At 38.4% G+C, this 24,364-nt stretch overlaps 2 protein-coding genes across 3 annotated transcripts in view; both read right to left on the bottom strand.

Annotated features, from left to right (window-relative positions):
• LOC126370333 (mRNA-capping enzyme) overlaps nucleotides 1–24,364 on the bottom strand; it is a 373,272-nt gene that overhangs the window by 123,093 nt on the left and 225,815 nt on the right. The window lies entirely within an intron of this gene.
• LOC126370425 (uncharacterized) overlaps nucleotides 8,583–24,364 on the bottom strand; it is a 142,791-nt gene continuing 127,009 nt past the window's right edge. For both annotated transcript variants that reach the window (XM_050015266.1, XM_050015273.1), the window contains exons 8-9: nucleotides 16,804–16,888; nucleotides 8,583–10,185 (exon numbers count right to left, since the gene is read on the bottom strand). In XM_050015266.1, the coding sequence (XP_049871223.1) occupies nucleotides 10,101–10,185; nucleotides 16,804–16,888 (170 nt within the window). In that variant the 3' untranslated portion in view covers nucleotides 8,583–10,100. The remainder of the gene's footprint in view (nucleotides 10,186–16,803; nucleotides 16,889–24,364) is intronic.

The following is a 24,364-nucleotide window of genomic DNA, read 5'->3' as shown; positions in this document are numbered from 1 at the left end:
GTGCCTACAAAATATAGACCGTAAGCTTAATCTTCCCGTTCATGCCAGGATTGGAATCTGCGACCTAGCAGTGAGAGTCGAGCAACCACTCACCCTAACAATGCCCTAGTATACCTGTACGTACTTATGTTGGTACCGTACAGTCAAGAGCAATATAATGTACCCATTTTAGGACTCTGTCGCACTAACATATATGACATTTAGTGCGACTTACAGTTCAATTTGTCTAAAAAGTTAATGTGACATGGTACCAAAGTGTATATATATTACAGCTCGTGACCGTACACGAAACATACCTTCGTGAACAGATATTATCGGGTTAAAATGGTAGCAAGCGATAATACTAGGTGCCTATTATTTTAATATGCTAATAAAATCAATAGCAAGGCTTTCAAACTAAAATACTGCCTTACTATAAGTACCTATAGTACCCACACCTCACAGAGCTTTCTGTTCGACCTACGTAAGTGGTAAGCCGTATTGCCATCATAATGGTCGCGCCAACTATGATAGTCAAAGGGAATATAATCGCTAAGTTTAATCATAGAGAGAATTTCACTTAAGATAACTTAAAAATTCATTAGGTGCATGTCTGGTACCTGGGTTCGGAGTAAGTACTTAGATCATCTTGCGATAGATCTGACGTCCGTCTGGTACGTCTAATCGGGAATCTTCCCGATCATGTCAAAGCTTATCTAAGCTGCTGAAAGTGTCCTATATTTTGTGGTCACAGTCTAGCATACAAGTCAGCAGGTAAATGCCAAACAAAGGGTAAACCTCATTTATTCCACGAAATTATTAATTAACTTTCAAAACGCCTGTTGCGTATACCCAGTAATTTGTTGGATCCGTAGGGTTGGGGCGTTGGTGCGGATTTCCCCGTATTAGCAGGGGTCATTAAATATTACTTTGCATGCCGTCGCTTGACCTCCGAGGTCTTTGAATAAAATATCACCAGCTTTGTGACTGCTGAGCGGTTATCATTGTATGCAATGCTGCGTTGATAAGTAATTTTGAATGTGTGCTGTTTTTGGTCGTGAGGTTTCAGGCGATTCTCACACCGATAATGCAGCGTAGCGCGTGGATGCGTGTTCTTCCGTTGCTTGTAAGTATCTCCGTTTGTATAGAAAACACGCACAGTCTAACACACAGAAAATGCATCCGCATGAACGCGCGAGACAAGAACACGCATTCACGCGCTACGCTGCATCACGCGGGGCAGTGTAAGAATCGCCTCATGTAGGCCTTAGACAATTAACAGCGACAATAGGTGACGGTGATATCATCATCATCAGCCCATAAACGTCCCCACTGCTGGGGCACGGGCCTTCCCTATGGATGGATAGGGAGATCGGGCCTAAAACCACCACGCGGGCCCAGTGCGGATTGATGGTTATTAACGACTGCTAATGCAGCCGGGACCAACGGCTTAACGTGCCTTCCGAAGCACGGAGGAGCTCGAGATGAAAACATTTTTTTTGTGGTCACCCATCCTATGACCGGCCTTTGCGAAAGTTGCTTAACTTCAACAATCGCAGACCGAGCGCGTTTACCGCTGCGCCACCGAGCTCCTCAGGTGACGGTGATAAATTACGATTATTCTATGCTTATGCCACACCCTGGACACTCCATACAAAAGAAAATCTTACCGTGTGGGCGAGACGGATAGTCTGCGCGACTTACGGCCATATGTAAGACCCAAAGGGGGTGAGGTCGGCGATCGGCGATACGAATTGGTGGGGGACGGAGAGTTACCGTTCTACACGTAGTATTTTTTTATATTCTATGCTTATGTGGATGAAGGATAATAGGATTACAAAAGCAGTACATAAAGCGAAGGTTGATGGTAGGGCTGGCAGAGAACCCAGAAAGACGTACATTGAAAAAATTGGATATGCCCTTAGAAAAGGTTCAGTACGATCAACTCTAAACCGGCGTGCGTGTATGAAACGATTGATGAATGTGGAGGAAGCAACAGAAGTGTGTCAAGATCGAAGCTAATGGAATTCCTTAGTCTCTGCTTACCCCGGTGGGATATAGGCGTGAATTTATGTACGTGTATGTAGGCGGGTGTGCATGCACTACCTATATAAACGTACCTATGTATGTACAGTCATGAGCAATATCATGTACCCACTTTAGAACCCTGTCGCACTATCATATTTGACACTTAATGAGACTTACGATTTAATTTGTCAAAAAAGTTAATGTGACATGGTTTCAAGTCATGGGTCTACTTACATATTGGTACTCGTGACCGTACCGGCTAGCATACGCAGTTTCAATAATTGCTGCTAAGTGCCGTTCACACATTTAGCTCAGTCTCCTGATTGATATGGACATTAGTCACCAAATTATTCGACTCAGAATATTAATCATCTCTGGCTGTCTGTCTCGGACATTAGTATAAAGGTGACTGGACCGTACCCATCTATTAGTGTACTTATATATCACAAAGTGAGATGCCAGCCTTGCCGCTTTTGTCCTTTTTTTTTGACGTGACTTATTGTAGATTTGCCGCAGATGGCATTAACTACTTGGCCGGACAAATGGGGAGCGCTGAAGGCTCTCACCCGGTACAACGTTTAAGACAACAGGCCTGAGGGTGCCCACTTGGGCGCGACCCTCGGCTCAGGGCGTCGTCTGAGAGGAAAAATATTTGAAATAATTAATCGACCCTAGTGGGTCGATAGCGATAAGCGCTGATTGAGGGAAATCGTCGGCCACGCCGGCGTGGTCGGTATCGGGGTCCTGAAGTCTTTGGTGTGCGAGCTGATTGGCTGCCTCTATGGCTAGAGTAATCGGGTCGTCGGGATTGTATATTACGTCCTTCGGACGCCGATATTTTTCAGTGCCGTCCCTAAGCGGGATGTATTCGGAAGCCGCAATAAGACAAAGAATCCAAGGATAACTCAGAAATATGAGTAAAGGAACCGTTCATATCGGAATAGATGTTTTTATTTAATTGTTATAAAATACATTGTGAGGTCACAAACCTCCGAAACGTATTTCTCCGGAATGTGAGTTTCCTCACGATGGACCTTCCATACGTATATTATTATTTATTTTATTGTATCGGATTTTTTGGAGGTCCTTTCATAGAAGAAAAATTGTAAAATGTGCTGTGTGTCTAATGTGCCGTCTTTTCCCAAACATGAATTCAAACTCATATAGCCGAATTCAATGTTTTAGGGTCCGAGTCTGGTTTCGAACCCGTGACAAAGATGTAAGTCATAAGTTCTGCGAACAGGGTTCACGGACAAATAATTTAAACGTATAAAAACTAGTTCGGAGAAGTACTTACTTATAAATGTAAATAATACATATATCTAGTTATATAGGTACGTTTGCTGTCATAACAAATAGGTGAGACTGACCTCTCCGCTATATATCTCTGATAAAAACATATTCAGCCGAAGTTTTCCTTCAATTTTCCCACCCCAAAAACAATAAATTTTATTTCAAGTGGGTATAAAACATGATAGCGACTAAGGTACTTTACCGACTGCGAGCGGGTAGCGAGAAACATTTAAATACTTAGTACAAAAATATTCAGTGAAATCTCTATAATTTTGTGATGTGTTCCCATCAACCAACAGTAAAGCAGTTTAGTGGAGTACGCTACCCCATCCTATGGAGGAAAGCCTTACTTTTGAGTGGTACTTTACCTTGTCGTGGCACTTTATTATAATCTGTAAAGATGTATATCGGGCTTATATTGACACCACGTCAGCGCCTTTTAGAAAAATCACATTCTGATATGATTTTCTCCAACAAAATCTCGATTTCTTTTCACCATTTTTTACCTGTATTGAACCTAACTTGTTTATTGTAAGTGTGATTTTTCAAGAAGTGCTTACGTAGTTTCCACAATAAGAGGACAATTATCTATCTATCTGATATGTGATCGTACAGGACGCCTCGAGTTCCCACTTGATATATTATAATATGGAGGTTTTGTTCTTTACTCGTGTGAGTTGTGAGGTCTTCATCGTCACCCACCTATCAGGGTTAGTATTGAGCCGCCTGAGGCTACTGTAACTACAACTTTGTAGGCAAATATTAGCCAAGACCGACTGCTTACGTGACCTCCGAAGCTTGGATCATCTTACTTTCGGATACTATGGCGGTGAAAGGATTATTCTGGAACGATGCCAAGGAAATTCTCCAAGTTTGTAAGTATGTTGCACGCACCTTTTATATGCTATTAATTTCGTAACTCACCGCTTGCCGCCAGCAGTGAGACATCTCACAAGGATTGTTATACTCTTCACGCTCGAGTGCCTAACGCGTTGCTTTGTTTTTGCGCATAAAACATTATTATGAAAAGGCACAAAAAGATTTTTTAATAAACATTTCGCTCCGAATTTTATTATCATTTCATTATACGTTAATATCTCGTTGTAAAGAGCGCTCAGTGGACAACGATCGGGGTTTCAACCGTTGCTGGTGGTTTAACATACTTTACCTAAATAGCCGTCCTATAACTATTTACAGGACGACTATGTAATAAGTAATAAGTAGTTATAGAACGGCTATTTATGTATGAAAAGAGATATAATATGTTAAGATGGGCTATAAGTAGGTATACCTATCTTCTATGCTGAACTTTTTCTTTGCGAGTCGATGGCGATCGATACAAAATTTTTGGCCACGCTTACAGCATTTTCAGTGGCTTCGTGAAGGTCTTTAGTGGTGCAGGTGTTAGGACACTTAGGACAGCACAAAGCCAGCTCTTATTATGCTGAACTGAGAAGTAATAAAAAACATTAGGGGTTTTTCTTGCAGCTTCTTTTCCCCGGCTATACAGGTTGTGAGAAGCTGCAGTAGTTTTAGGCGGATGAGACGTTCGTTATGTAAAATTGACGATTCAAAGTGTAACTATGTTACCTACTGAATAAAGATATTTTTGAATTTGAATTTGAATTAAAAAAGGTACAACTGCTTGTATTCCCGAGCGTGTAAACCGACTGACAGATTGTGACCATTCCTACAAGGTTTATATAAGTACTTAAAAGAAGAACCAGGTCTACTGCCATACGATTCATAATGATGAACTATTGAAGAAGACTTTTAGAAGATATTTTTTTGCAATAAAGTGTTGTGCATTGTATTGTAAGACAATAACAATGGTCAACATCTAGCGGGTGCCGTGTTTACGGGGTTTGAGCAGACCAATACTAACCAGTAGTGTCGTGTACAATTAACGACACTTCTGGTAAATGGTATGGCTGGTACTTAGTTGTCCTGCTAGTAGTGTCGATTACAATTAACGACACTACTGGTAATTAATACGGCTGGTAGATCGGCATTACTGGTGGTGTCGTTTACATCAGCGACAGTACTGGTAAATAGTATGGCTGGTATCTAGTTGTCTTGCTGGTAGTGTCGACACTACTGGTAATTAGTACGGGTGGTAGTTGTCCTGCCAGTAGTGTCGACACTACTGGTAGTGCATTTACAATTAACGACACTACCTAGCCTGGGTCCTTATCTGACTAGAAGATTGACTGAGTCCATAACATAAGGAGTACCTACTTATTTGAACATTTTCCGTCCCAATAGCTTCCAAAAGGTATATTTAATTGCGTCTTTGGTAAAAAACGAAAGAAAGGAACTGTCTAAGAGGATTTATTTTTAATTTTATCTTACAAACGGACGAAGCACTAAGATTAACTAACTTAGAGACTCAATTTGTCGATAATCTCTGCGGAGGCCGTGCACAAACATCTGAAATAGGCTGTTGTGACTAGTGCTGTTAGTGATAGTATCTATATCGACAATCTATCGAAACTTCACATACATACATATGTCGTGGCCAGATCATAGAATTGACCATTTCATGAAATGATCGACCATTTCATGAAATGGTCGTATTTCATGAAATGGCCAACTTCAACTGACCATATCGTTTAAACGTCAGCGTTTAATGATATTTCCATCCACGTTTGGCCATATCATTAATGTAGGGTGTCCATGATAAGTGGTGTAATAAAAACGCGAAATAAGGTAGGAAATAATGTATTACTCTAGTACAAAGTACAAAAATGTTTAAAAGTCAAATAAAAATTAAAAAGTCATTTTCGATTAACGGAGTGTTGATGTAGTTGACATATACGCCGTAACTGCATCTCGCTTTGAAGTCGTCGTCATATTTTTTGACACTATTTCATGCCATTGGTCATCATTCAGTATACTTTTCGTGTGTAAGATAAACATACTGGCGGCGTAGGGGTGGCCCAAGGGCCACCCCCGCCGCACCCTAACCTACCGTTATGCCTTGTAAAAATTATAAAAAAAGGATTATGATAATTTAAATTATGACAAAAACATTTATGCGTTTTAATAGAATCCCGTTTCAAGTAGTTAATGCCATCTGCGGCAAATCTACAATAAGTCACGTCAAAAAAAGAAACTTTACGGACAGTAGGATCGTCTATATTTTTCTTTTTTAAAATTAATATCTCTTCATTCGCAGTTTTAATTATATCATATTTTGAAATCCAATAATAGTCCATTGATTTACGTAGCGTGGTCACTCGACCTTCATTATTTGCCATATAACCTAAAAATAAAAATAAAGTTGCTGTCTACTGTTAATACGAGTTTTTCTTTTCACCTTAGTGTCAAAACATTGCTTCAATGCACTTTTATCTTGTATTTGCTCATTATTATTCGTATTATTCGCGTTCACACAAGAATAATTATTGTCCGCCGCCATTATGCAAAACATAAACAAAGCGACACCAGCGCCACTACCGGTGGATAATGTTACTATTTTACGATATGATCGCTAACGTTTGGCCATATCATGAAGTAATCATGCATTTAGTTGGTCATATCGTTAAACGTTTTGTGTTCATTGATCTGGCCAAGCCACATCATGATGTGGCCAACGAATGTTGTTCTATTTCATGAAATACGACCATTTCATGAAATGGTCGATCATTTCATGAAATGATCAATTCTACGATATGGCCACGATACATACATAAACTCACGCCTATTTCCCACCGGGGTAAGCAGAGACTACAGAATTCCATTTGCTTCGATCCTGACATACTTCTCTTGCTTCCTCCACATTCATCAATCGCTTCATACACGAACGCCGGTTCAGAGTAGATCGTATTGAACCTTTTCTAAGGACATCTCCAATTTTATCATCGTAAGTCATCGACAATCTATCGAAACTTCAATCGTATAATATCGATTGTTCCTTCGATACCTACTAGCATCAATGCTATTCACATACAAATATAAATAACCTAATAAATTCAAAATCTTTTACTCTGTAGCAACGATTCTCAAACTGGGTTCCGCGATTTTATTTTTTGCATTAGAAGTTAAAGTGAAAATAGAATGTTCTTCTAATTTTGTATAAATGTAAAAAAAGTGTTCTCATTTACTTACGATGTATTTGATTTGAAATCATTTGATATGGGGTCCCATAAGATGAAGGGCGAGTTCCGTTATCTCCCTTTGGGAACTTCTGCTCTATACTTAGGTATAATCACAAAATGATCTATAGGTACTTATGTTCACACCTTACTGTCCATATTATAAACTTCTTAATTTTACCGATTAATCGACAATCGATTTGTGTACAACTCTATCGGTAACTTCGGACTTACGAAGCTTAAGGACTTACTACTTTTTACTTTTGTCGACTTTTTATATTGAAGGGAAATTCCAAAGGTATTTCCGCTCATAAAATGTATTAATAGCACGGCTTTTCGCAGAGCAAAATGGCAAAAAATCGGCCACGATTCCAGCAGACACCTTCTAATTTTATTTTAAGTTATACCCGTCATTTTCTTATTCGCCGAAAAGGAAAGGGACGGATGATTGACTACTGGTATTTTTAATATGAAAGAACAACCCGCGCGAATAGGCGTCTATTTGACATGTGCTGTCAACTTAATTCTGATGGGCTATTGGCCAATATTTTGGGTTTTTTAATTTCTACCTAAAATTGACGTGTGTTCCATAAATCTTATGCCTGTCGATTACTCGTCCCTTTCGGCGGATAAGAAAATGACAGGTATAACAAAATAAACTTAGGAGGGTGTATACCGGAATTAGCACCATCTTCTTACTAAAATTGCCGTTACTGTTTTTCCAGGATTAATGGAATTTATATCCTCTGTTCCACATATCCCTAATGGTAGGGTAGAATAGAATATATAGAATATTTTTCCACTTATCTCTATTGATAAATTGATTTATATTCAATCAATCAATGAATAAATAATATAAATAAAAATAAGCACAATAGGCGGCCTTATTGCTAAACAGCAATTTCTGCCAGGCAACCATATATTCATAGTTTCAAGTTCGATAAGTTATTTTACTAAAGTTTTCACTTCGCATGCTACAATGCACGGAATTGATTGTATTGTCCAATTTTCTTTTCATATAAAATGTTACTGAATATTAATGATGGTAATAACGATTTCGCGGTCCGTGCAAATGAAAAATTCGCTTTAATAATGACCGTTTTAATAACCCGTATCGGAAAACTATAATTAATAAAAGGTGTAATAACAGTAACACAGTGGATTTTGACTCAAGTAAAATGCAAATTTTAAAGATAAAGTGCTTTTATTCATTACAGAATTCTATACAGACTTCGCCAAATACATACAAAACATTAACAATTTCTCAGACGAAACCAATTTATTATTTCTAAGTGCGAGAAAACACGACAGATTTATTCATCAGCTTTCGATAGTCGAATCATGTTCTCGAATACGGATAACTGACGAAAAAACCTAACGTGTATTCCCTCTCTTAAACGCCCAGTTACAACTATTAAGCCAACAATATGTACTTAATTGACGTACACGACAAAGTACAAGTGAAAAGAAAGGCAGTGACAGATGTGCGACAAATCAAAATATCTAGGCGACAATTTTTATCGAGTATTTAATATTAATATCAGTCCTTACTTAACACCTAAGGGTCACCTACAAGGGAGAGTTCATTGGACTATGTCATGAGGTAATCTAATTAACAAATAAATAGGGTAACTTAATTTCTAAGGCTGACGTCACACCAGACGACCGACTAGCGACTATTATTAGTCGCACGCACAGTGGGCGCTGCCTAAAAGTTCATGAGGACACGAGGGGTCAGCACACTGACTCGACTATTAACACTAACTGTACTAACACTTATTTGATTTAACGTTTGAACATTAAACATGGTAACGATTTAGCCTAGAGAATGGAAAGTAATTGCAGATAACATGTATGTGCACCTATATATCTATCATAGAGAGAGAAGATCGAAAAAATCTGTCTCGGAAGGGATTCGGACAGCTCTTGTCAAGCCTGGACGAGTTAAAGGTGTGTCCAAACATTGAGCAACAAGAGCGCGGCAGCAACACGCGGCATTTGTAGGACACATTTCTGCCGCGCTCTAGTTTGGACAAAGCCAACTAATGTTTGCGCGGCAGTACTGCGCGGCACAACCAAGATATGCCGCGCGCTTCTGTTGGCATCAGAACTAAAATGAAAGCGGTCGCGTGTTTCGTTTTCCATGTTTGTGCGCAGAAATACGTCCAAACACAATTACTGCCGAATGTTGACTAAGAATGCTCGCGCGCGGCAGCTAGCCAGAAGCGTTCGCGCGCGGCTGTCGTCTAAACAGAGCGCGGCGGGCTGCGCGCGGCAGCCGCGCTCGTTTGCCGCTCGATGTTTGGACACACCTTAAAAGTAACCATTACCATAGAATAGGTTCGTGTACAAGGGACACTCTTCGCCCCGCACCGATCTGCGCTATTTGACTCCAACCCACAAATCAACACCACGTGGTAAGGCAGCACACGCTGCATCTGTGTAGTGTCTGTGTAAAAACGAGATTATTGTATGGAGTGTCCTGTGTGTGGCACTGCGAATTTTTCGGTCTATGACGTCATTCTGCCGACCGAATCAGAATTTTTCCATCTTATCTCTCATTGTCTTTGTGAACCTCTCTAAGCACAGGTGAGTGCTATCAAACCAAAACTACGTAGATACACTATCTTGCGTTTTTACGAGTCTATGTGTGCCTCAAACAGTGTGCAGAGCCCCTCGGATCGGCGCCATATAAACGTAAGACTACACTGCGTTCCCCGCACTGTGCACGTTTCCGTTCACGCTCAGTGGAATGGTGTTGAACTCGTCGTCGAGGTCATCGGTTTTCCTAGAAAAAAGAAAAAATATCGTTTGAATATCGAATGGAATTTGATCGTCATTTGTACACACGACCACAAGGGCCACATAGTTTTAAACTAGTACTAAGGCTTTTATTCTGACATCGTTGTAAGTATTTCTCGCAAAAGGCCGACTTAGTGTCTACGATACGTGCTCCTAGCACGATGTAGTTTGTTCTTCTATTTTTATAAATGATTCTGCCTTTATTATTTAAAATGTTCAATAAGAAAGTGGATTAAGAAAGTCATTAAACTGCTTATTATTTGTAAAACTTGTAAGAAGGCCATTTTTAATATGTATACATTTTGGTACCATGTCACATTAACTTTTTTGACAAATTGAACTGTAACTCTCACTAAATGTCAAATATGTTAGTGTGACAGAGTCCTAAAGTGGCTACATTATATTGCTCATGACTGTACGACTAGTGGGCTGAGGGTTCCTTACAATGCCATAAATTACCAAAGACTTCGTGTTAAAAGCGGCTGTAAGTGTCTGAAGATTGAGTGCGTTCTGCCGACCCCACTAGGACTTACGATGACTAAATACAGAAAATTAAGCTAATAAGGAATATTATTGCATTAAATTATAAATAAATTCAAATGACTAATTGAAGATACTAATTAAAATACAAATTACGAAATGAATCGCTACAATTCATGGAATGGAAATAAGTTTAAGTTGAATTAAGGTAATGAAAATTAAGAGAACGGTGTCAAAGAAATTGGGAAACAATATTTATCAAATTACCAATGAGAAACTTTCCAATACAATATAGACGGCGGCGCTGTAAAGATTTTACTTCGTTTAACCTTCTAATTTTATGGATAACAGATATATGCATGCATCTTTTATCTTTGTTTTTGGGTATAAATTATGACCCTTGTTATTACAACCAGGGACCTGTTTAATAAAACTTACAATTGTAAATTACAATGACAATTTGATGTACATTGCGGAGTGTGTGATCACGAATGTGTTGCAGTTTCATATTAGCTACGCAATGAACACCAAATTGCCGTTGTAATTTACAATTGTAAGTTTTATGAAACACGCCCCAGGCAAAACACATCCTTCACCATTTTTATTTTTTTTCATTTACATTAATCTGATCAAAATAAAGAGAAGCACTATAAGTAACACCATAATTCTATACAATACATAATTTCTTCCAAATATCAGGCAACAAATATTTTTATATTATGTTTCTACTATTACATTGTATTTTTGAATAGTTATGTACCCGAGTAATAAGAAAATAGGTAATTATCACGTTACAGCCTCCGTGGTCCAGTGGTTGAGCGTTGAACTCACGATCCGGAGGTCCCGGGTTCGAATCCCGGTGGGGACATTCACAAAAAACCACTTTGTGATCCCTAGTTTGGTTAGGACATTACAGGCTGATCACCTGTTTGTCCGAAAGTAAGATCATCCGTGCTTCGGAAGGCACGTTAAGCCGTTGGTCCCGGTTACTACTTAATGATGTAAGTATGTAGTCGTTACATGAGCCATGTCAGGGGCCTTTGGCGGCTCAGTATAACTCTGACACCAGGGTTGATGAGGTTGGTACTCCACCTCACAACCCACACGATAAGAAGAAGATCACGTTACATCTCGACAGCGCCATCTTTAATATTTTTGGAGTACGAAGCCTGGAAAGTCCCTCTTTAAAACCAATTTTCAATTCAATTATTTCTAACTAAAATCTAAAACGTATATCTATGTAATATTGTATTTACAAATTATTTACAGAGGCCTCAAAAATATGCGACTAAATGAGTATCTAATGTGAATTAATTGAATTATCTAGACACGCGGTCGCGTGTCAAGCCAAGTTCAAGGATCAGAACTGGCGAGCCGCACCGTGTGTAATATTACACGAACCATTTGGAGCCACTTTTGACCCCCTCATAAATCAAAAACTATTTCACATAAACGTATCAAATTTGGCTTATGTATTGAGACTAACGAGATACATATGTGTTCTAAATAATACTTTTTCTTTAAAAATAAGTTCACGTACGTTCAAACATCAAGAAATTATTTTGTAAATCTTCAATATCCCACTCTACAGCATAACCCAGATCGTTGTAATGAATATGAGTAATTGGATAAATTGTATACTTAGTACATATTTTATACAATCATACAGGATGGTAGTGATATCGTAAAAACAGCTTTGAGAGATGATTCAGACCTTGATTCTGATTTGATATCAAGTGCCATTTTCCGTTTGTATAGAACTAAAAATAATTCGAAAAAATACAAAAAATTTCATGACTTTTCCGTCAGGAAATTCCCCTTGATATCGACTCAGAATCATGGTCTGAATCTTCCCCTTCAGTTTTCGTTACGGTGTCACTTACACCCAAACGTACTTGTATGGCTACCTGTATGTACTTGTATGGGGTGTAAGTGACATCGTAATAAGTACTGAGAGGGGTGATTCAGCTGATTATTCTGAGTTAATATCAAGTGGAATTTTCCATCGCAACAGTATAACATTGAAAATAATTTAAAAAATACATGAATTTTGCGACGGTAAATTCCACTTGATACTAACTCAGAATCGTGGTTTTAATCATTCACCTTAGTATTCGTTACGATGTCACTAACACCCTGTATACAATTTATACAGCTACTCATACCTATTCATTTACAATGACCTGTGTATCGCTGTAGAGTGGCACAATCTTCATGGAAACGGTAGGTCCCTGGTTTCAGTATGGCTATAAACAATATAACAAAAAACATAAAAACAAACTGCCTATATACGTCCCAATGCTGGGCACAGGCCTCCCCTCTATCAACCGGAGGGGGTATGGAGCATACTCCACCACGCTGCTCCACTGCGGGTTGTTGGAAGTGTTTTTACGGCTAATAGCCGGGACCAACGGCTTAACGTGCCCTCCGAAGCACAGAATCATCTTACTTTTTCGGACAATCAGGTGATATAACCAAAACTGTAATTAAAAAAATAACATAGTTGGTTATGTAGGCTATATAGATTATTACAGCCGGCGATACACCACCTGTCACGTTGGAGTAATTGTTGTTGGGGAAACGCGAGAAGGTACTTAGTCCATCATGCTGGACTTGAGAATGAATGTTGTTACAATTCAAGTACCATAATAATTTCTGTATAAATATTATTTTTTATATGGAATACATTTACAATATGCTACAAAGCCGATCCGAGCAACCACCAACATAAGGGAACTAAAAGTAGAATAGAATAGATTTTTTTATTTTTCATAAAGACACAAAATTTGTTATAATCATAACCCCTCAAATCCAATTGCTCAGTTTGACCGTGGGTTTGGAGTGCACTTAATAATATCAGTGATTGATATTAGGTACTTTTACAGTAAGTTAAAGCTAAGAGACTTTTTGAATAGGATGTTAAGAAATATATATCCTCAAATTTCTCCTATTGCACTCCTGTCGTATAACGACTAGCTCTATCTCTTTCTTGTACCCATTGTAAGTGAAGGACGGGAATAAATTAAGAGCTGTCAAAATAAAATTAGCTTAATGTTGGTGCTAATTCCTGTAAACCCCATATAATTTTATTTTAAGTTATATCTGTCATTTTCTTATCCGCCGAAAAGGAAAGGGACGGGCAATCGACAAGCATAAAATTTATGAAACACACGTCAATTTTAAGCACAAATCTAGAAGAACCGTCTAAAAATTTTACATTGGCCAAAAACCCGATAGAATTAAGTTGTCAGCACACGTCAAACGGTTTGCATACCAGCGAGATACCTTTTTGATTCGCCCGAGTTATTCATTCAGTAACACATTCTTCCTAAAATTAAGAGCTGTCAATCATCCGTCCCTTTCCTTTTCGGCGGATAAGAAAATGACAGGTATAACAAAGTAAAATTAGGAGGTGTCTGCAGGAATCGGGGCCATTATGTTCGGTGTGTATGTGGTACACCGGCTTGGTTCTCAATAGTGGAGCGCTGATTGGAACTTCGGTACCGCGCAGTTTTCACTAACACAGTTGGCTCGATCATTAGGTATACGGCTCACCACCTATCACGTCAGTCTAACAGAAAACTCGGTGAGATGTGGGTACTTAGTTCATCTTGCGAGGCATGTACCTCTGACTACCCCAATTAGGATATAACCGTGAGCTTATGGTATGTTAGTTATGGCCACCAGAATAAGCAACATTACTAAACCAGCTAACCATCTAAATTATCGTTAATATAAATTCTTTCACTATCGGTACTTGTTAATGTTCGTTAACAGGACATAACTGAAGCAACGGCGTCGGTTCACGAATCAACGCTAATGGACAGACTTCCTTCGGCTACTCACCCACAAGGCACTCATGCGCAGCCGACTGACAGAGATTTAGCGGGAAGCGGAAAAGCTAGCTGGTGAGAGCGAGAAGGGCCAGTGTTGAGTTTGACAGGGCACTTTCACAAGTAGTAGATGTTACAGTGATTAAGTGTTATATTAAATGGAATATTGATAAATATTTGTACAAATATACTTTATTGCACCAAAATAAAAGGAAATATTTACAAAACACTCGTTAACTAGGTATATGGTAAATGGCGGCCTTATCGCTTCAAACAACCATAAGGCGAGGAAATATGTATAAAATAAAAATGTTATTGTTATTTATAGTAATTGACCGTTTTATTACAAAATGATAAAGATAGTAGGTACCAGGTTTAAAAAAAATTTGAGAAAATATATAATCCGCGCCTCGAAAAAAGATTTTAATGGAACTTTCTCCGGTTGATTGAGGGGTGGCCTGCGCCCAGCAGTGGGAAGTATGTAGGCTGTGGGAGGTATGTTTTAACATAGCGTCACGCCTGTAAACCGAAGGTTAAGTTTACACACCAGTAGCTGTGCTGTCGTGAAGTACCACGACAGCTATGTTTAAGTGTAATAGGAAGCAGTAAGTGAAACATGTAATAAGTAGCGAGCCGCGGCCTCTGTGGTCCAGTGGTTCAGCGTTGAGCTCACGATCCGGACCCAGTGGGGACATATCACAAAAATCACTTTATGATCCCTAGTTTGTCTAGGACATTACAGCCTGGTCACCTGATTGTCCGAAAGTAAGATGATCCATGCTTCGGAAGGCACGTTAAGCCGGTCCCGGTTACTACTTACTGATGTAAGTGAGTAATTGTTATATGTGCCATGTCAGGGGCCTTTGGCGGCTCAATAATATCCCTGACACCAGGGTTGATGATGTTGGTAATTCACCTCACAACCCACACAACAGAAGAAGTGGCAAGCCTATTGCCATTAGCCGGACACAAATGCTGAAAACCACGCGATACCCTATTATATATGAATTTCATGATCTAAACATGAATTCAAACTCAAAGTCGAATTCAGTGATTTAGAGCCAGAGCTATGGATTAGAATCCATGACACTATCATGTCGCGCCAGGGTTATCGCGGACATAATGCACCTATGTTATGTTCATTGTAAATTTCTGCGGCTAAGTAGATACTATCTGAGGCAAACGTTCAATTTCACGTCAAAAAACAAAAATAAATAAATCGCTAATCTCTTTATCGCTCTCACTCCGACACGGCCCTATCCACTGCCACTCAGTCGGTTAATGCACGTATCGATGCGCTGCTTGCATAGCATATTGTGCATATGAATTATATATCCCGTGCTGACGTCAAATTGACCATCTGATGACGTATTCGCAGTCAACAGATGTTGGCTGTCGCTCTAGTCTGTTTTGAGTAATTGCTTGTGGCAGGGTCTATGTAGTCAATTATGATTTGTGGAGATAGATGGATATGGGTTTAGATATACGTTATGATTATATAGCGTAAATTCTGTGGCATTTTCCTTAAATTGTGGTACACCGGCTTACTGACCAATCGGGGAGCGGACTTGCACCAATGAGTTACTTCACCTTAATTCCAGCTTTCATTAACACAGTTGGCTCTGCCATTATAGACGGCTACACGGCTCACCACCTATCACGTTGGTCTAACATAAAGTTCGGTGAAGTCTGGATGCTTAGTTCATCTTGCGATGTACCTCTGACTATCCCAATCGGGATTATGAGCTTATATTGGCCCCGATTCCTGCAGACACATCCTAATTTTACTTTAAGTTATACCTGTCATTTTCTTAACTACCGAAATGGAAAGGCACGGATGATTGACAGCTCTTAATTTAAGGAATAACCTCGGCGAATCAAAAAGATATCTCGCTGTATGCAAACCGTTTGACGTATGCTGTCAACTTAATTCTGTCGGGTGCCAAATGCAAAATTTTTATAGGGTTGTTTTAGATTTGTGCTTAAAATTGATGTGTGTTCCATAAATTTTATACTTGTCGATTACCCGTCCCTTATCTTTTCGGCGGATAAGAAAATGACAGTTATAACTTAAAATAATATTAGATGGTTTTTACAGGACTATGTTATTTACCTAAACCTGATGGTAGTCCTTGCTATTTGTTATTACCGTTCGCCGCTTTACTTCACTTTTTTATTCATCTACATGGATAGACATCTCGTCAAAGCCCTCGATATAATTCGCACCGCGCGCGTTTGCTGTGCCACGAAGGCTGAACATGATAAAACATAAACAAAACTATAATACTGACCGTTTCCTGTACTTGTATATGATAAGCACGATGAATGCGTTCCCTATGAACAGGGCCGCTATCAGCAGCGACGGGATGACGATGTCTGAAAGAGAGAGGCTTATTAGTACATCATGTGTTAGACAAAGAAATAATGTGTAGTTGTTGGAACTCTTGAGGAAAAGGAAGTTTAATAATATGACAGACTATTGATAAATACATACACATACATACATAAACTCACGCCTATTTCCCACCGGGGTAAGCAGAGACTACGTATAGAATTCCATTTGCTTCGATCCTGACACACTAAAAAAAAATAAAAAAAAAAAAATAAATAGATATAGATTGATAAATAATACAAAATTATTTTAAATAGAATGGGCAGAGTGAGAGAGAAGTGATCTGATATCACTCATATAAATGGTCCTTCAGGTTACATAGGACTCAATCCCTTATGTCGGTTTTTACATGTCTAGGAAAATAAGCAGATGGACTTTTTATTCGCTCTCACCACACCAACACAGTTTCAAAAGTAAAAGAATGCATAATATGAGCCTACATATATATGCATATATTCCAATTGGGATAGTCAGAGGAACATCTATCATATTATAAAGTTAGTGATTATTTAGAAGATATGAATGCATGGGATTAGCTGTCTGAGAACTAATATTAGGCAGCTAAATTACTCAATTGTATAACAATATTTTATGTTAATTTATTTTTTAAAGAACGTCTAGGGCCCTGTGCCGAGGTTTTTCTTGCAGTTTCTTTTCCCCGGCTATACAGATTGTGAGAAGCTGCAGTAGTTTTAGGCGGATGAGACGTTCGTTATGTAAAAATTGACGATTCAAAGTGTAACTTGTTACCTACTGAATAAAGATATTTTTGAATTTGAATAAGATGAACAACAATACACCGTGTTTTAAAACGCAATATGTGAAATGAATCATCTACTGTGTGTGTGTGTTTAGTACATCACACACACATCATTTTGGTCCTGCGTGTCACCGGATTGTTTCTCAAATGGGGAGCGCTGTGTCGATTCCTAGTACCGGACTTGCACCAATAAGTTAATAAGTGATACGGCTCACAACCACGTTGATCGAACAGAAAGCTCAGGGGCCTGTTTAATAAAACTTACAGTTGTAAATTACAACGACAATTTGGTGTTCATTACGTAGCTAATATGAAACTACAAAATATTTGTGATCACACACTACGCAATGTACATCAAATTGTCATTGTAATTTATAATTGTAAGTTTTATTAAACAGGCCCCAGGTGAAGCGTAAGAACTCAGTTCATCTTGCGATGCATGCACCTATGACTAGCTGTAGTCGTGAGATTATGTGGGTAGATGTTTTTAGTAACCTGTTATACGTCCCACTGCTGGGAAAACACTTTTCCTCTCTCTATCTATCTATGTCGGGATACGGAACATAGGTATCGCAAACAAATACCAAAACATTGTGTCTTCAAAAACAAATATTGTCCCAACACTCAATCGAAATTTTCGCAAACATGAATCTTGTTAAAATAACAATGTCCCGTTTTAATAAACGAAGACACGAAAAGGTAAACTTATAAGTAAACGAATAGATCCGGATTCCTTTTTTTGTAAGTTTACCTCATACATACAGGGTGACCCAGAAGTTCACGTTAAACATGAAAAAAAAAATAGATAAGAGGGGATCATTGGCTACCAGAAACACCCCATGTATGTTCAGCGATTATTTATGGTTTAGCAGATATGACCCATTTTGTTGCTTTTATATATTCTATCTACCTATTCCTAAGGACGTTAAAGATAAGAAAAACGTTATTGTAAGTCAAAGTGATGATTCGACCAAAATTGTTACAGTTGTTAAAACTTCGCGCGAAGAATAATAATAAACACTTATGTGTTTACTAGCTTTTCCCCGCGACATCGTCCGCGTGGCGTTTTATAAAAGAGAGATCTTTGTGTGTGTGGGAGTGCATATCATCAAACATCTAACTTATGCAGATTAGATTTCTTCATACAATTTTTTTCCCGCTAACTCCCATTTTTTCAAAATACAGCCATAACTAAACTTTATATTTACTAAGGTATGCATGCATGCTACATTGAAAACGCGGTTTCGATTTTTTCATACAAATGTTTCTTCCCGCTAACTCCCGTTTCCGTGGGAATTTTGCAATATCCTGTTGCAACTAAGCTTTAAGTTAACTAAGGTACCTGCATGCCAAATTTCAAGCGTCTAACTTAAGCGGTTTAGATTTTTCATACAAAAGGATTTTCCCGCTAATTCTTACTCAACCATAATAGACCGCGAGAAGGCGCACCAATCATGTTACGGAAAACCCGGTGAAACGTAAGTACTCAGTTCATTTTGCGATGAATGCCTCTGACTAACCCAATTGGGAAAATAGTCGCGAGCTTATTCGCGAGAACAACCGGAGGACATCTTGGAGTTAAGAGAACGTTGATGAAGACTACTACTGGATACATTTAAGGGAGGACATTGAGGACTTAGTGAGTTTCCTTCCAAATCCCGAAACCCACTTCTGTAACATTATGTTAGGTTATGTTATGTAAATACATAATAATCACTAATAATTTATTATAATTTTAAATAATAATAATTATTATTTATTTTCTTATATTTATTTCTATAATATTATATTGTTACTAACTTCTGTATTTTTTCTAAAAGTTTGAATGTATATTTTGAGATAATATTTTTAATTTATTTTTAATGCATTTTTATTTATTTATTATTATTATTATTGATTGTTACTAACATTAACAAACCTTTGTTTTATTTACTGATTGACATGGTCTGTCGGTAATTTGAGCCCATATCCATGGCCGATACTAATTACAATGGGTAGGCATAATAAAGCGTGTAATATGATCCTGTACTGTTGTTTAATTTAATAAGACATAGATATTTAAATGATGCATCTTAGGGTACGGAAGTAGGTTTTTTCTTTCATCATCATCTCTCTACCATTATCCCGTTATTCACAGGGTCCGCTTACCTTGGAAGATTGGACAGGTCCGGTTTTTACAGAAGCGACTGCCTGTCTCATCTTCCAACCCACGAAGGGAAAACAGCCCAATACCGGTTAGATCACATGCCTCATAAAATTACATTTCTCGGGAATTTAGGTTTCCTTGCGATGGTTTCCTTCACCGCTGAGCACGTGATAATCATTTATGATCCAAACATGAATTCGAAAACAAATTCGACAATCATTGGTTTAAGCCTGTGTTGGATTCGATCCTGAGACCTCAAATTAAGAGGCAACCGTTCTACCAACTGGGCTTTTTTCTTTATTATTTCTTCAGAAAAATGAAGAAAAAAATCTTCATTTTTTCTTAGACCCGGCTTCAGCGGGATAAAATATTTACTTCGTGGTCTTCTGCACATCATAACAGAAATGCATGCAAAAATCGCATGCAAATTCATTCGATAGGTTTTCAAGTTTAGAACGAAGAAAATAGTTTATTTTATCATTGGTATACTTGATTGCCATTTACTATTTTTACGAATAGAACAAAAATATTTGTCAGAATGGCGGATGGGTCCCAAACGGATTAAAATTATGCGGAATGAAATGATAAACGAAAGTATTTGTACTGATATCACTAACCAAAACAAAAAGGTAACCCCTAAACAAGGAAATAAACATCACTCTTTTTCGAATGCCTCATTGTCTTATAAAGGTCCACATTTTTTTTTCGTCTTACTTAAGTCCCTACTGGGTTGATAACAACATGAATAACCATCATTCCATAAATAGTTCTCGCCCCAATGTATCCCTTACCCCAAATAAATCCACTTGTAAGACTCTTTTAGGGGTAAATATACCATTTAGTTTATGTCACAAGGTTTGTAAACAAACTTGATATACACACAAATACCATTGAAAAACGACTTGCTGCCTGGAGTAACTTGGCTAACCAAGTTGCAAACGGAATCGAAAACCAACAGTGACTGTGATAAAATATATGACATTGACACAAAGTGACATGGGAATCCTCTGTAATTAATCACGTAACAGATCTTAATGGAGTCTATTACGTTGATGAGGCATACAGACGACAGATAGTTCAAATGTATACACACGACTTTAATTAACAAATAAGCATTACAAATCCATACCTGGGGCCTTGGCCATGTTGCAAACGATACGAAAAAAGGCAGTACAATGATAAAAATATATGACCGGACAATTGGGGGGCGCTAAGGGCTCTCACTAGTTGCAAAATTTAAGACAACTGAGCTAAGAGTGCCTAGTAGAACGCTAACCTCGGCTCATGGCGTCATCTGAAAGAATCAATTGACCCGTAGATCAATATCGATAAGCGCCGAAAGAGAGAAAACGTCGACGACGCCGGCGGGGTACGCCACGATACCTATCGTGGAACTCAAATGTTTATCGCCCGCTAATTTGGTCAATCTATCCTATCTCTATGGCTAGAGTAAACGGGAATAATCTAAAATAACTTTTTTTTACATTAAACACTCACACCCATTCTGAGAAGTTAACTCCAACCTTCCTCGACTCCGGACAGTTGGGTTGACCTCAAGGTTTCCCTCGAACTGAGGTCGAAATCGGTGACCTTAGACGGCGCATCACTCTAATATGGCATGACGTCATTACTTTCGTGTTATTTTGTTGGCAGTATGTTATACTCGACTCCAGTGAGTAAAATCCTCAAGTCGAGGACGTAAACGTTAACTTAAAATACCAAAATGCTCAGCTGGGACCGAGTCCAGTGGAGGAAGAGTAGAGTGAAAACTGAACATTTTAGAACACGGGTGCATAACACTTTGTCCCAGAAACAGAATATCCACTAACAAACACTACACGCAAACCGCATTTAACAAAGTTCAGTCGAAAACCATTCGTCTGAAGTGCTTTTAATGCAAAATCTATTTCAACTCCCCAAGTCTAACATCAAAACGCTAATAGCCAAGACGCAGTTAGAGTTTAAGTTCTGAATGAGATAGAGTTATTAAACTAAGGAACTCTCCTCTCGATTTACATACGTACCTCCTACCTGCATTGTCCCAGGGAACTTAAATGTCTTACAGCATTAAATGAGGACTTGGAGACTACTATGAGTGGAGTTGTGCGGATAAAAAAGAAAATGGATCCTTAGGTTGCCTTTCCACTAAAGATCTGCTAAGTAGCGTAGCTAGCATTTATGTATAACATGTTACTACATTGGTGGCTCGGATAAGTGCATGATTTCCACCTATGCATAATAGCACAACCAATCTATTATACAAAACCTCTTTTGATACCCTTTTCTATTCCTTTTTTGTCGTTGTATTTTGATAGATTACTTTGTCTTTTGGCTTCTTAAACATACAGGGTGTTAGTTACATCGTAACGAAAACTTTGAGGGATGATTCAGACCTTAATTCTAAGTTTATTTATTTATGTATGGAACTGAAAATATTTAAAAAGAATACTCATTTTTTTATGAATTTTCCGACAGGAAATTCCACTTGATATCAACTTAGAATTATGCTCTGAATCACCCCCCTCAGTACTCGTTACGGTGTAACTAACACCCATGCGTACTTGTATGGCTATCTGTACGTACTTGTACGGAGTGTAAGTGACATCGTAACGAATACTGAGAGGGATGATTCAGCTTATTATTCTGAGTTAATAACAAGTGGAATTTTCCATCGCAAATCTATCGTGTAATAATACAGTGTTGTTACACGCCGTCGCTTGTGACAAGATGCGCTGCGGACCCTTTTTTACAGAGATTGGTTTGTCTATTTGTTATACGAGATCTATGGAAACTTATTTTCACGCGAACGAAGTGGAAGGTAACAACTAATTTATCATAAATGTGCAGTGTGCCCACCCCGACAAGAACACTTTAAAGCAGGGGTCAAAATAGCTGACGGCAGTCCGGATACGGACAGCCAACCTATTTTGTGTGGGCCCAGAAGATTGTAAGAATATCAATATATAAATTATCCAATTTAGCCTACACTCCGTCTTGCGTTTGCCGCCGCTTATCGGATAGCTAAGCGGCCGAATGACGTCAACGAGACAACCCAACTTTTTTTTGACGTGACTAAGTCAGTAAGTTTAAAGCAAATGACATTAACTATTCGGCCGGGTAAAAGGGAACGCTGAGGGCTCTCACCCGGTACAAAATTCAAGACAACAGGCATGAGGGTGCCCTGTTGGGCGCGAACCTCGGCTCAGGGCGTCGTCTGAGTAACAACACCACTAACAACACTGAAAGATAATTGTGAAGCAGTGGCTTCTAAAGGTAAACTTAATTAAAAATAAATTTCGATCTTGTCTTGCGGACGGCGATCTCCAGGATTCAACAATTTGCACTAATTTGATCTATTGATCTACTCAAAAATGTTATAAAAATATTCGTCACAATATGTTTCATTTTTAATAGATAAGTAATAGCTTGGTAGCTAGTAATCTTCTACCAAACGGCATATATGCATATTTCTTTTAATCGGACCCAAAATGAAGTTGGTAGCAAAACACACCTATCACGTTGGTCTAACAGAAAGCTCGGTGAGGTTTGAGTAGTTAGTTCGTCTTGCGATGGATGTATCTCTGACTACCCTAATTGGGATACAGTCGTAAGCTTATGTTATGTTATGCAAATCATTAAAGGCAGCTTCCAAATGTTATTTCAGTGGGTACGTGAATGCACCTTTTGTATGGAGTTAACCGACTTTGCACTAGACCACAGGGATAGCGCTGAAGCTTTTAGATAATCACAGTTAGTACGAGTAACAGCAATAAACAAAATTGACGTCACATACGTAGCGGTGAAGTTGCTTTTAGGGAATCACAAAACTAGTTTTTACTTTACCTAACTGCCTCGAACTGTTAAATAATCGTATTCATAACAAGATTAAAAATGCATCATATCGATTTTATTTCTACTCGAGTGAGTAATCGATTTATAGGTTATTTATGACATAACAACACTGGCAAGAAAAATGACATGTGTATGGTTTTGCCGCGCTGTCATAACGATAAAACTAAATAATTTTCAAAGAACAAATGAAATTTCGTTAATAGTAGTATAAGTAGAGAACAAAAAACAGACAATACTCAAAAACAGATAAGGATAAAAATAATATCAGTGTGTTTTCATTGTTTTCAGATATAACAATCAACAACAGTTTTATCAGTCTTCCTGTCGATAACCAGGAAGAATTATCAGTAAGTCTCATAATACTATATTATTCAAATTATCAGTTATGCTATATTTGTGTATTTGCTATATATTATATGCCATTAACAAATAGAACAACAGACAGTAAAACAGGCAATAGGTAGTATCGCTGTGGCGATTCTACCAGGCTATCTGATGAACATATCAGTTCATTGGATAGGGACGGCACGGCGCGAGGACACCATATTCTAACATTCATACCGTATGCTGCTTAATACGTACGTGTGAGCAAGACATTCTGCGCGCTCTCTTTTACTCCTTAGCGAGTTACGGCCATTTAAGACCAAAGCATAGAATAAGGAATCATTCTATCTAGCAATTCTCCGCTCACAACCAGCGGCT

This window comes from Pectinophora gossypiella, chromosome 1 (assembly GCF_024362695.1).
Source record: "Pectinophora gossypiella chromosome 1, ilPecGoss1.1, whole genome shotgun sequence".
In the NCBI taxonomy this organism is placed as follows: domain Eukaryota; kingdom Metazoa; phylum Arthropoda; class Insecta; order Lepidoptera; family Gelechiidae; genus Pectinophora; species Pectinophora gossypiella.
The sequence above is the reverse complement of the archived record's forward strand: the minus strand, read 5'-3'. Positions and strand labels throughout refer to the sequence as shown.